The 13,971-nt window shown below is 42.3% G+C and overlaps 1 protein-coding gene across 3 annotated transcripts in view; it reads right to left on the bottom strand.

The window, feature by feature from the left end:
• The window catches only part of CC2D1B (coiled-coil and C2 domain containing 1B), a 35,572-nt gene that overhangs the window by 7,855 nt on the left and 13,746 nt on the right, over positions 1 to 13,971 (bottom strand). For all 3 annotated transcript variants that reach the window (XM_051625782.1, XM_051625781.1, XM_051625783.1), the window contains 12 exons: positions 12,337 to 12,447; positions 11,893 to 12,023; positions 11,538 to 11,610; positions 9,494 to 9,603; positions 8,484 to 8,676; positions 5,207 to 5,379; positions 4,451 to 4,576; positions 3,882 to 3,940; positions 3,501 to 3,617; positions 2,933 to 3,006; positions 2,216 to 2,274; positions 364 to 415 (listed from right to left, as the gene is read on the bottom strand). In XM_051625782.1, the coding sequence (XP_051481742.1) occupies positions 364 to 415; positions 2,216 to 2,274; positions 2,933 to 3,006; positions 3,501 to 3,617; positions 3,882 to 3,940; positions 4,451 to 4,576; positions 5,207 to 5,379; positions 8,484 to 8,676; positions 9,494 to 9,603; positions 11,538 to 11,610; positions 11,893 to 12,023; positions 12,337 to 12,447 (1,278 nt within the window). The remainder of the gene's footprint in view (positions 1 to 363; positions 416 to 2,215; positions 2,275 to 2,932; positions 3,007 to 3,500; positions 3,618 to 3,881; positions 3,941 to 4,450; positions 4,577 to 5,206; positions 5,380 to 8,483; positions 8,677 to 9,493; positions 9,604 to 11,537; positions 11,611 to 11,892; positions 12,024 to 12,336; positions 12,448 to 13,971) is intronic.

Consider the following 13,971-nt stretch of genomic DNA (forward strand, 5'->3'; position numbering starts at 1 on the left):
TCACAGGACACAAAATCTGACTGAAAAAAATATATTATATGGAGATATTAAAATTAATAATTTAAGTTATTTAATAAAGAAAATTTATCTATCTGACCCATCTCACAACAGGGTTGACAGCAACAGCTAGAGCATGACTGGTAACTTGGTGATTTCACTAATTTATAACACCAATATTGAGATGAGAGAGAAGAAATTGCCAACACAGCTGGACCTCACCATTCAACAAGCCCTTACATAAGCAAGGAGAAAAAACCTGGAGGGAGGCCCTGAGGCCTGATTCACAGTATGAGAGACAAGCCTCTGCTCCAGTGATTCTTAAGGTGCAATGTTTTTCCCCTCTGTCCCAGAAAAAGCACTAACCTGGAGAATTGGTATTGTTAATTACAGATGTTTTACTCTTCTGAGGTTGCTCCTATTAAGAGAGACACACATTACATAAAACCATCAAATACTGTTCCAAAATACAGAGTAGTAACCATTTTTATTACCCATACAAGAAACATGAATGATAAGAAGAGTCATGGTATATTCAAGACTAAAATATTTAGATTTAATTGTGGTCACATGTACACTACTAGATAAAGAATAAGCCAAAACATTGCATTAACTGTAGGAGCCACAGATAAGCTATGTGGACACACTCAATTCAATCCAATCATCACAAAGTTACTGATTGCAGCTGTTAAACTACCTGAGAAACTGTGCACATTCCATGACACAGTAATTCTGCTCCTCCTGCATCAGCTGGAAGAATAAACTACAGAGGTAACTTACCACAAATCATTCAGGGAATTGCCCTACTATTATTTTGCCTGACAATCAATCTGCCACCAAAATGAATTAACTTTTAACCTAAAGCAGAGTATGAACTAAATCTCTGGGGACTGAACAAGGACAATGTGACCCAATTATTACAGCTACTTTGCAAAACTGATTCCAGCTATGAAGGAGAAAGGTTGTTGTATTTGACAGTTGGCTAAGCAATAGAGATCTGGCTTTTGTTTAAACTAAGAGAAAGAGATTAAAAGCAACTATGCTGATTCTTACTTATTCCCCAGAAAATTATTCATACAGATCAATTCTTTTTAGCCACCTTCACGGGGGGGGGAGAATAATGACTCCTCCATTAAGTAACTCAGACCTAACCTCAGACACAACCCTGATCTGACCATCACCAATTTCCCAGAGGTAACTGAATTTATTTCAGTGGAATTGCTGCAAAATTTATTGGGAGGTAAAAATCTAGGCTCTGTAATCTGACATGGGTAGGTATTAGTCTTAAGAGCAAAGATTGGGTTTGTCCTACAGGGAAAGCAGCAGGAGCCCCAGCACTTCTACTGATACTAAGACCAGACAGCCCTCCTTGGAAGCCCTTCTAGCTCAACGATTTCAGTATTTTTCAGAGCAGAAAGTGAGGGGAGGTGAAGGTGAGGGGAACAGGATGACACTGGGGAGTTTCAAGGAAAGAAGCAATATCTATATTTATACATATTTTTAATATATATGCGCATATACACATGTACACATGTACTAATTAGTAAGATCAAGAAACTTGTGCAGTCTAAGTCCTTTCTCCAGACACTGACAGATCTATTTGCTAATTAAATCACTCAGAGTCACATGCATTTATTTGAGGACTAAGATTAACCTGTTCAATCCATTTCTGTAATTGTAAGAGGTGTCCAAAAAGTAATCCCTTTAAAAGCTTGTTTTCTTAAGAGGAATGGCACTTACAGGGACCCCTCTCCCCTAGTGGTGACTTTGTCTGCCCTTGTGTTTGTTTGAAGTTACCAGGGCATTTGCATCCCCAACAGAAATTAACTTCTACAAATTTCGCAAACACTGGAAAAAGTCTGAGTGTCTTCAGGGGGAAGGAGGGCAGGGCTTAGCACTGTGAGTGCTGCTTAGCAGTCAGCTGGTGGTCAGCCAGCCAGAGAACATGCAAGCCTGATGCAGACACCACGCCACTAGATGGAGGGTGTGGAGACAGCCAAGAGAAAGGGACAGCAAAGCTCAAATCTGCAGGAAACAGATTCAGCAGTTCAATTTCTCAGGAAAAGCTTCTGTTTTAAGAAAATCACTTCAGGCAGTATGCCTAGAAGTGTGTTCCCTTGCTAGAAAAAACCTGTGCTTCCTCCTTGAAGCCCTCCCCAGCAAATCCAGTGGGAAGGGTCAGAGGCTGAGGAACAGAAGAGCCAGGACACAGACTCACCGCACTCGGGTACTGAAACTCAAACTTCACAAATGCATCCAAATCTCTCGGTGTTACACCTGAATGAGACAACAACCAGCCAGTCCAAACAGCCAGTAGAGATATTGTCACTGCAGGATTTTCAAGAGCACCTAGCTGATTTTCAGTAGGACTCATGAACTGTCTCTTGACAACTGAAAAACCCATCATCCATCAAACCAAAATCCATAGGAAGCTGGCAAGGAAAACATCTGCTTTCCTTATTGCTGCAGTAGGTGCTGAGCTGGTCTAGCACAGCTGGTTGGCAAGCTCCCAGAAACAAGGGACTGAAAACAGGAACATTTGTAGGACTAACTCCTGTCTACTGAAGTGTCAACAGACACTAAGGTGGTGCAGAGCTAAGGCAGGCACTCAACAAAATAAGAGATGAACAGAAAACAAACAATGATCCAGTTATGAGCAAATCCAGGACAATCTGAGGTTCTTCCCTCTGTCTAAGACAGAACTCAGATTCTCTTTCTTCTTTGGGGTTGTTTGCCTGTTTTTTCAAATACTGCTTAAAGTTTGGGGGGGGCTTGAGCCTGAAACCTGGTTATTTTGTTTTAAGGAGTGCTGGCTACAGAGGTCTTCACTCCAGAAGAGATCTTCAAGGTAGAAAAATCTCATTCCCCACCACTTTCCTTAACTACTCAGGGGAAAAAGCCCTTAAAAACCCCATGTGCCCTTTCAAGTACATACCTGATGGAGCTGGCAGGTTTATCCCCCTGACAATAAAAAGGTGCATTTCTGTGCTGTTGAGCTCAGAAAATATCCTGTGAAAAAATAAAAACAAAACAACATGTATTCATTCCAATAGGCCACCATCACCACCTGATCCACTGCCAGACCACTGGTACCTGTCAGACCATTTGCAATAGTGCACTGCTACACTGATCACCACCATAAATTACATGAGAGCAAAGAGAGAGCATGAACTGAGATGAACACGTATCAGAGGTACAGGGAAAAATGCCATGAACAAAGCCCAAAGGCAACAGGATTGAGAGAGAAATGCAGAGAAAGGAAGAGTGGCTGAAGTAGCAGAATGTAAGAAATTAAGCTGGCAATATTTGGAGAACAAAAGAACCAAGAAGAGCAGTTAGAGAAAAACTTCCTTGTATTTAAGTTGTTAGGAGTGTCTTTTCAGGAATGCTGAGTCGAACCTTAGGTGCCACCTGGGTTTCCTGAAGCCCACAATTCCCTAAACAAGAGCTAGAAACCATGAAACTCATTCCAGCCTGCCTGAGAAATCCCTGTTTTTCCATACCTTATCATTTTAAATGTTCTTTCCTCAAAGTGATGGCTTGGAGGTTCCATTCCTTGTGCTCGTGCAAGCTGCAGGATATCCATGTCCTTTTTACAACCTTGTGCCAGTTTCTCAAACCTATAGAAAAGATAAACCAACAGTAGAAAAGCTACACACACACTGGGACATCAAACACAGCATCCTGCCAGATACAGGCCACAGGGGCAGCCTCAAACCAGAGGTCTGAGAGCAGCTTGGAGATGCAGACCTCACAGTTACTGGCCCTTTCATGCAATGAGAATCTTATCAACCTGAATCCCCATCATCTTCAGGTAGGTCAGGCAGCCTCAAGCCCCAACTGACCACACTGTGGGATGACCAAAAGCAGGCAGAGGGTCTTACCGAGTTGTTTCTGCTACATTTCCCAGATGCATGAATTGCTTGGAATACTGCAAACACCTCTGTCAACAGAAACAAAACCAAACACATGCAGATGCACTCAGTGATCCTTACACAGAGATCCATGACTGGCAGAGAGTTTTGTGGCTGATGACAACCTGATTTAAGAAAAGCCAAGAGTCTTCCCAAGTCACCCAAAGACACCCAGCCCCCAGTCCTTTAAGACCAAAGCTGAGCACAGCATTTAAGTGGTTCTGCCCTATTATTTTTTTAATCACTTAATTTCTAGATACGAGGTTCATCCAAGGGCTAGTTTTAATCATTCAGGTACTATTTTCAAACTTGACTGCTCATATTTAATAGTGATAATTTGATAGTCCCCAGCCTCCAATTACACCCTCTGACTTCAACTACGAGGGAACCCAACTCCAAAAATCTGCCATTTTAGGACACACAAAATAAAAAGTATTTAAAAAGAAAAACAAAAGACTCCACAGAAACAATGATGGGAATATTAATAAAATCCAGAGAAATATTAAAAAGCCCACTTCTAAACAAGATTAAATGGTTACCTGATGCTGGTCCTTCAGCAGTTTTATGAGCTGTGCATATACTTCATCTGCTTTCTGAGACAGTCTGACGTCTTCATGATGTATGAAGATAAAATCCCCCTCGTCGTCTGTAGGGGGTGATGGCAGCTGTAACACAAGAACCACATGTCAGAGCCTCCAGAGGAAAAAAACGGAAGCAGATAAAAAGCAGTCAGAATGCAAAGAAAGGTCATTGAAGGGAGACAGATGGGTTGTTTTTCTTCTCCAGGCAATTCCAACCCAACCACTGCTTCCACCATGGCTTAAGTCATAAAACCCTGCAAAATGTCTTGCAGACTAGACCCCTGATTATTAAGGTCAGAAGAGCTACAAAAGGTCATTTTGGTTTCCCCATCTACCAAATGCCAGGGCATCACTGCATCACATGCATCTGATCCTCATCTCAAAAAGGAGTCTGGACACAGATATGTACTCACACCGTAAGCCCAGGCAACACTTACAAGCTGCATGATTTAGGTGTGCCATTGTTAAACAAGGAGCAAATGGTTCATGAAGACTATATTTTCTCAAAATCTGGCATGTTTGAGGAGCAGCAGAGACAACAAACCAAAACAAAAATGAAAACACAGGGTAACTTCAAAGCTCAGTATCCAAATTTGCCACTTGAGCAAATAAACTTATGTCAATAAATATTTACTAAACAAATCTCTGTTTGATGTAAGCATTTTGATGTTCAATAATCAGGAGAAAAGCATAACAATCAACAGTCCTACTAACCTTAGAAATATCAACAGGTTTGCCACATTTTGCTTGTTCAATCTTTACATCAAAGCCCTTGGCTGTTCTGAGATACATCTTAGCCTGTTCAAGGTTATTTTCCTTCTTTGCTTTGACGGCTGCCTTCATGTATTGCTTCTTTCTGTTCTCCAGAAATTCCAGCTGTTCCCTAGCTGAAAAACAGATGTAGAAAAACCCTCACTCATCTGACACTACTATGCCCCTGAGACAGGTTTATCATGTTCAGTTTATAGCCAGAAAAAGGTCAGTAAAAGTACAGATATCAAATAAGGGCACTTCCTTACTGCACTTAATGGTTTCTTGGCCAGTTTCAAGTATCAGAAAAATAAACAAGCTTCCTTCTGTCATGACATCCTTCATCAAGAAGCCTGATAGCACTTCACAAGTGTCTCAACAGTAATTACAGCCCCTTATCTGCAGGCAGGAAACAGACTCCAGCACAGCTGATTGGCCCAAAGCAGAATCTGAATTCAAACTTTCAGCTTGACATGTTAACTTATATGACAGTGATTATCACCAGCATCTTCTGTACTCTTGTATTCCCTCACCCCTGATCTGTCAGAACAAACCCAGATGAACAAACATGCAGGCACATTCAGACATATCACTTCTGCTTCTTTGTAACTCCTTGCCTTTTTAGTTTATTTATTCTTGTGCCTCCTCTTTCCTTCCTAAAACAGTAAGGACAACAGCAAAAGTCAGAAAAGATCGCTTTACATAGTACCAGGTCAGTGCCTCCTGTCTCTACTTACACCTCACCTAGGAAATGGTACAGCAGGAGCTGATTACAGCCATTTCCAAAGATACTCACCACTGCACTCTACTCACAATTACAGAAGCTAAACAACACTTGAGAGGTGCCTGTCTCAGCAAATAAATACACCAATGACTCTCACACTATGTTTCACTGCTGTCAGATGACAATCAGCTTATTCCCATCCTGGCAAAAGAGCCTGCTGGCCTGCTGCTGTGAGCTATTTGTCCAATCAGCCAAACCCAAACTAATTAGACAAGGTAGATAGCCCAGATTCCACTGAGACAAACCCCACAGCGTGCTCTGTGAGGCCGAGACACAGAGCACAGGTATTTTCAAAGAAAAATCTGTGGAGAACAGACTGAGCAAGGCTATTAATCCAACTGATCTTGGCTCCTTGACTTTCCTGGTATAGGTCATAAGTGCAACTGCTCCACTGCTCTCCCACACCTGCCTATGCCTTGTGCTCTCCAACAAGAGACAGTATCACAGTTGATTTATCAGCTATGGGCAGCTGTAAGGTGCACTTCATAATTCTGGAGGGAAGGAGGTAACATTTGGATCACAGAATGCACTTGGGTTAGTGAAATATAGCTTTGTAATACTGAAGTACTGACATTTTGACATTGGCTGACACACTGGAGGGCTGTGCTGCCATTCAGAGGGATTTGGACAGGCTGGAGAGTTGGGCGGGGAGAAATCTGATCAAGTTCAACAAGGGCAAGTGTAGAGTTTTGCATTTGGGGAAGAGAAACCCCATGTACCAGTACAGGTTGGGGGCTGACCTGCTGGAGAGCAGTGTAGGTGAAAGGGACCTGGGGGTCCTGGTAGACAGGAGGATGACCATGAGCCAGCAGTGTGCCCTTGTGGCTAAGAAGGCCAATGGCATCCTGGGGTGCATTAGAAAGGGTGTGGTTAGTTGGTCAAGAGAGGTTCTCCTCCCCCTCTATTCTGCATTGGTGAGGCCGCATCTGGAGTATTGTGTCCAGTTCTGGGCCCCTCAGTTCAAGAAGGACAGGGAACTGCTGGAAAGAGTCCAGCGCAGAGCCACAGAGATGATTAAGGGAGTGGATCATCTCCCTTATGAGGAAAGGCTGAGGGAGCTGGGTCTCTTTAGCTTGGAGAAAAGGAGACTGAGGGGTGACCTCATCAATGTTTACAAATATGTAAGGGGTGAGTGTCAGGGAGATGGAGTTAGGCTTTTCTCAGTGTTGACCAGTGATAGGACAAGGGGTAATGGGATCAAATTGGAGCACAGGAGGTTCAAGGTGAATATTCGAAAAAAATTTTTTACTGTGAGAGTGACAGAGCACTGGAACAGGCTGCCCAGAGAGGTTGTGGAGTCTCCTTCTCTGGAGACATTCAAAACCCACCTGGATGCGTTCCTGTGTGATGTGCTCTAGATGACCCTGCTCTGGCAGGGGGGTTGGACTAGATGATCTTTCGAGGTCCCTTCCAACCCCTAGGATTCTATGATTCTATGATTTTGTTGTGAAGATCATGTCAGTATCAATCTGACCAGGTTCTTCTTGCACCTAAATGTCTTATTTTAAAATACTTGAAATACTCAGGAAATATTACTTTAAAACCAGATATTGTCAAGTCCTTCACAGCAGGAGTCTAGAGTAACTCGTTCAAGAGACTAATAAGTCAAGCTAAAATAAAATAAAAAATAACCAACAAAACAACCAACTCCTGAAGATTCACAGATTTTCAATGCCAATACGGACAACTACTGTGTTTTAGTGGTATTTTCAAAGCAAGTAATGGAATTTTCTAGAGAGCAGAGTTATGAACTAATCACAGTGGCACTACGAAATGCCTTTGCACTCTGCAGAAGAACTTGTGTCAGCCAACTAGGCAGTTCTGTTTGTCCTGAGGGAACTACCCAGGGCAGAATGGAAGAAGGAGGCTGGGATTATAGTCAAGGCATGACAAGAGAATTGGTGAGAGCCTGAACACTGCTGGTGTGTGCCCAAATCACACCATGAGGTGGTGGCTGCCCCTTACTATCTGTCCAATTAATCTTGCACAGACAACTGTGCGGTGACCACCTAGAGATTGATGAGCTACTGCCTATCTGCCAGTTTGGGATCCCTGGATGAAGCACAAGGCAGAAACCACTGTTGGATGTAGGAAGCTGCATTAGATCAATGAATAATTCACACGACAAGCCATCCATTCTAATGAGACTATACGTAGAGCTCAACTGTGAGCAGCGTTAAACATGATGAATCAATACACTTCTTACATCAAAATTAATTAAAAACCCAATCACCCTTAAAATTACACACCCTTATAGTTCTTTCACTCTGTGAAATAAAGCTGTATGGCTGGTCTGGATTTGCCTCCAGCAGATACATACTGAGGCTCCTGTCAGAGGAAGGCTCATATTCACAGGCTCATATCTGAACTCTAACACAGAGAAGTCTTTGAAAAGGTATTAAACCAAATTAATGCAAACGACTTGCACATGGATCACTGGGAATGATGATTCCTTACCAGCTGCAGGGAGATGATCCATTGACTCTGCCTTGTCCAGGGTGGAGGGTGATGTAGCCTGTTTCAGATGCTCAGGAGAGCTCTCCTCCACAGCCACAGCAGATGGCACTGTAATTGGCTTAACAACTTGAGTCGGCTTTCCAGGCAGCTGAGCAGGCTTCTTGGCCACTGGGGCCTGTGTCAGACCTTCATTCTAGCATTACAGAAAGAATTCCATAATATATGCATAAAATGTATTCCAGAGTTGAGGACAGCATCCCAAGAACCAACAGCCATGGTGAGCATTGTATCAGCCTTCTGATATAACTTTTGAGGGGAGCACAACCTTCCAGACAGCAAATTTTAACTTTGGGGGTTTATGTGCCATGCCACACCAACAGGAGCTGACCTACACAAGCATCAAACCTTTGCTGAAGGGACAAAACGAATATTCAACAAGGCAGTAATTTAAAAAAAAAACCAACAACACAAAAAACCAGATGCATACAGAAAAACCAACACCCAGGGATTCTTTACATTAAAAGCTACTCTGGCTGAAAGTGCCAACAATCAGCAACCAAATCCAGAGAGATAAAGAAATCAAATAAAAGTCTAAAGGCTGGTGCTGCCTGACAAAAAGCAGTACGTGTTGAACATCCTGAGAAAGTACAAACAGGAGCAACTGGGATGCAGGATCAAAGTACAGATTTCAGTACTTTAGAACAATGTGAAGAGGTGACCAGGCTCTGAAGTGTTTGCTTTGAAAATAAAACCCACATACAAGACAGGTATGAAAGAGTAAAACTCTGGAGTCACAGAATCTGTAGGTACTGACTGTAATAACATCTCAGCCCTCTTCTCTACACTATAGTGCAAATTGAAATTACCACTGAGATTCTGTACTTTCCTGACTTCTGGGAAATATATTTCCTCTCAGTAGCCTTGTTTGACTGGAAATCCAATGGCCTCATCTCTGCATACCACAAGAGACAGCATTTCAACTTTTACACATCCTACTAAGAAATACTAACCTCCTCATCATCATCCTCCTCCATGTTTGCCAGCTTGCTGGCACTTTCCAGAACAGCAGCTATTGTACTGTCACCATCTGTTGATCCAACACCAGGAAGAGGGGGAAATCCTGAGGAGGTAAGGAATTCAGAAGTAAAGAGTCACATAAGACCTATGTCCTGTCTTTCATACTTCTTTTCTGTAAGTTGTATCTATCCAAGTATCTAACATATTTCAGAACTCAGTATAACTAGACTGAGGCCAAGGCCACAAAGCCCTGCTAGATAAAGTCTGAGTGGTGGGCTTAAGATCAGAGGTCTCACAGATACACAGGCTTAGAGGGATGATGCTAAAATGATAAAACCATGCTCTGTTATCACATAAGTTCAGTAACCAGCAGTCAGCCAAGGAACCTCAACCACAGGACTTTGGTAATAGAGATGGTCCCAGAATCAGCCACGAATTTAGCCTCTCTCCTTTGCACAAAGACAGTGGGCTGTACAAGAAATTGCTGGCTTTTTTCTTCCCCCCCTCTCACTGCTGGCTCACCTGGTACTCTGTGCCACACCACCAAGTAACAAACAGTGCATTTCTGACACCAAGGTAACACACTAACATCAGCCTCTGCAGAAAATCTACTTCAATGCAGAGGCAAAGGCAAAGGCAGAATCCCAATAGTCAAATATGAAGTATCTGAAGAATAATCCTTTTGATTATTTTCTTATCCTTGTAAGGATAAGAGGGAGAATTTATCATGGAAGATAAACTCTCATTTTCATGCTACCAGTTCAGTGATAGCTTCAAACAGGCCACAGGTAGGCAGAACACAGACTCCTATGCTGCTGTCCCCTTGTGACACCTGATCCTTTACTCAGCAGCACTTCTGTTGTACTTATCATGGCCCAGATGCAATGAAAGGCACTGCCAAGCCATTACAATCTTACTGCTGCTTTCAGTGACTGCCTGATGTTGTCTTCAATATAAGTCATTTGGCCTCTAAAGGATTGCTGAAAAGCCCACAGACAACATGTAAGGGAACTGAGAAGCTATTTGTGTTTTCAGAGGTGTAAATATGGAATATCTCACTCTTATGGGAAATTATATTTACTAAGAAATACCTCATGTTCTAGAACAAGGGATGCTAAACTGCTTTTCTGGGACAGCTTCAAAGTAAGAAACCTTCAGAGCAGTATGTGACCTGGCAGAGCTGGCACTGCCTACTTAACTACTACTACAGTGCTTCCATTCCTAGATTTGACAGTGACAAAAAGCCACAAGGTCCATGTCCCTTTTCTAACTTAGAAAATCTAGGCACCCGTTTGCAGTGCTCAGTGTATCTTTTCAGATGCACACATTGGGCGTAAGATAAAAGGAATGATGCTTCCTAGCAGAGAAAGATTATCATGCAAACCCAGAGGTGGAACATTCACAGAGGACCTTGCCCAAACTTTTACAAACACAGCACTACACCTGCTGAAGAAGATAAAAAAAGACATGGAGTGTCTCAAGAAGCAGGTTCAGTTTCTGCCTCTGTCACTGCCTCAGTATGACCATGGGCATGATTTGCCTCATCTCTGTGGACTACTTTTACTAGCCATGAGAGCTGCAATACTGATTGACTTATGAGGTGTTGCAAGAAGATGATTAATTAGAGTTCTGAGGTTCCTTCTGGGAATCAACAGAATGGGAAACACCAGGCACATTTTTTCAGTTTTAAAAAATCTCCTTGCAGTAAACTCCAGTTTACTCATTCCTCTGGGAGGACAGACAGGTGACATTGTCATCACCTGCCTGTGGTCAAGATGTTTAACTTTTCAGATAGGGCCAGTTTCAAGTCCCAATGCCATCAAAGAGGCAGTCAGTAGTCAGGGAACATTCATCAGTGTGAAAGTTTGGGAGCATACTAACAGGCAGTTTCACAATAGTATCAAAGCAAGGTCAACCTGCTAACTGAGGAAAAGGAGAAGCTGTTTCACAGAATGAGGAGGCAATATCTACACAGCTCCTTCAGAGACCAGTAGATACACAAAAGTTGGTATTAGGACATCTTATATTCACACTTACCAGGAGGAACAGGTAGCTCAGAAAAATTCACCTTTCTCCCTGCTTTATGGGCTCTTATGGCATCCTGGTATTGCTGTAACCAAGGGCACTCAGTAAGACATAAATGAAGTTGACTATAAATTAACAATCATCTCTATTTAACCAGCATAAGCCTTGCAGTACACATAGTACCTTTCTACAATATGTGCATTGTCTCTATTTCTCCTTCCTCCAAATGCTTTACAGCTTCCTTACCAGAGCTTTTTTTCCAACAGGATACTGCACACATCATTTCAGACTTGAAAAGGTTTTCAGTGAAAGAACCAATTCAAATGGCTTTGCTGGATGCAAGCAGCTTGCTTCACTTTTGTTTTACCTTGGCTATCCTCTCGTGCATCCTGCCCTTCCGATCATCCCCACTGGCTTTAGCCTGTGCTGCTGCTGCCTTGTACTTCTCCAGCCTTTGCTGCAAAGCTTCCAGCACTGTTTTTGGCTGCTGCAGGGAAGCTGGAAATGAGACAGACAATGAAATACCACATGATTCAGATTTCAACATGAGCTGCTTTCCTCCTCCCCTTCCTTACCTTCTGCAGAGACAAAAACATCATTTTGAAGTCTTACAAATACAGTTATTCTAAACTAAGTTTATTAACTTCTGCTTCCATTACTGATCCAGAATGAAGTAGAGATGGGATCAGCAGCAAATAATAGTGAGGAACAATACCTAGGTGTACTCAGTCCTGCTGGAGTTCAGTGGGATAGGGAAGATCTTCCAGCTTTGCTGTTTTTATGTTTTGCTAGAGAAATCTGAAAGTCCTACCTGAAGCTTCTTGGGTCTGGTATCCAGGAGTTGGAAGACCCTGAGAACTTCCCACTGGAGCTGGTACCTTTTGCTTTGATGCATCCTGTACATTTGCTAGTTTTTCAAGATCTGCAAAGCAAGGAAAGCAGGAGATTTTACAATGTGTGCCACAAGGAGCAAGCCAACCCATGTAACTCAGAAAACCATCTATTAGATCACATCATCTTACTAAAAGCTTTCTGGCTTCAGAAGATTGAATGGCTGCTTATCTGCATGGCTGGATAAGTCTAAGGTGCCCATTATTCAGAGAAAATGCTTTATAATATAAAATATCAAATGCTGATTTAATTTAGGTTAGTGCTGCTTGAGAGAAAAGAGAAAAAGAAGAAAAAAAAAGTAAAACTAGTTCAAGTATTCTAAGAATTCTCTCCCCAAAATATACCTTGGTATCTTGACAGATGGGAAGAGTGAACAAGATTGCTAATTGACTAAAATAACCTAGTAACAAAAGATGTGCTGAAAAGAGGATGCAATTAATAAAATCTACTCAGACACCCAAGTTTCTGGCATTTTGTAACTGTGGTTATTTCAGAAAACTATGAAAATATCCACTGCAAAAATCTTGGACTTTTTAAGGCAAGATTATATCATGGGCAAAGTTTCTCTCTAATGCAATTTGGTGGTCAGTTTATAACTTAAGGAGTCATAAATCTCATGATTTATTGAAATAAGATAATCTGTCATTTAGTTTCTTAGAAAAAACAATCTAATAAAGTTATAAAACATGGAGCTGCACAGACAAAATATGAATTGGTGTTGGTGATACAAGATCTATTTAATAAAACCTCCCTCTTATCAAACTATCTTTAATATTGGCAACTTGCTTTAAGATTTTGTGACATTCAGGATGTATAGTGCTTGTCTTGAACAATCCAAAAGATAAGTGATGTACTTAAGCACTCAGGATCTCTGTTGTTTGTCTTGAATCACTTAAGAGTTAAACAAGATTTGCTGATGGACTAAAGAGATGTTTCACCAGCACACCCAACTGTTTTGCTTCCCCCCCTGCAATGTGTACCTGAGAACTGGGGAGTTTAGTGTGGGACATGCTGAGACTGGAGACAAAGGAGTTCTACAGCTAGCACTGGGAGCAGAATATCCAGTGATAATCAGGCCTTGAGATTTCATGAAAACCACCGACTTAACAGGAAAAGACAAAGAGTGCCAGTCCCAAGCTGCCTCCTAGGACCAAACCTCCACTGCAATAAACTAATCCTGTGGTGCTAGTTGTCTCAACCCCCTGTTTCACAATGGCTGATCTCAGTAATTAGCCAAACAAAGACTATCTGCAGGACACAGCCCCAGCACCATAACCCCCCCTCCTATCTCAGAGGAGCACAGAAAAGACCGAAGGATTTTCTCACCTATACAGGGAGAAAAGTGGGGGTCCAGTGGGCAAGAACTGTATAAAAATCTGGGACACTATGGGCGCAGGAAAGCACTTCCCCACCAGGAGCCACTTCTCCACTGACGACATCGCTGGACCGTGGTGGTAACTATTCTCTCACTGCCTGTCCTCTGGATCTCTGCTTTCTCCTTTCTTTTCTGTCTCTGTTTTCCTCCCTGTCCTACCCACTCTAGGGACTTTGTTGT

The sequence above is a fragment of the Apus apus genome, chromosome 7 (assembly GCF_020740795.1).
Source record: "Apus apus isolate bApuApu2 chromosome 7, bApuApu2.pri.cur, whole genome shotgun sequence".
NCBI classification, from domain to species: Eukaryota; Metazoa; Chordata; class Aves; order Apodiformes; family Apodidae; genus Apus; species Apus apus.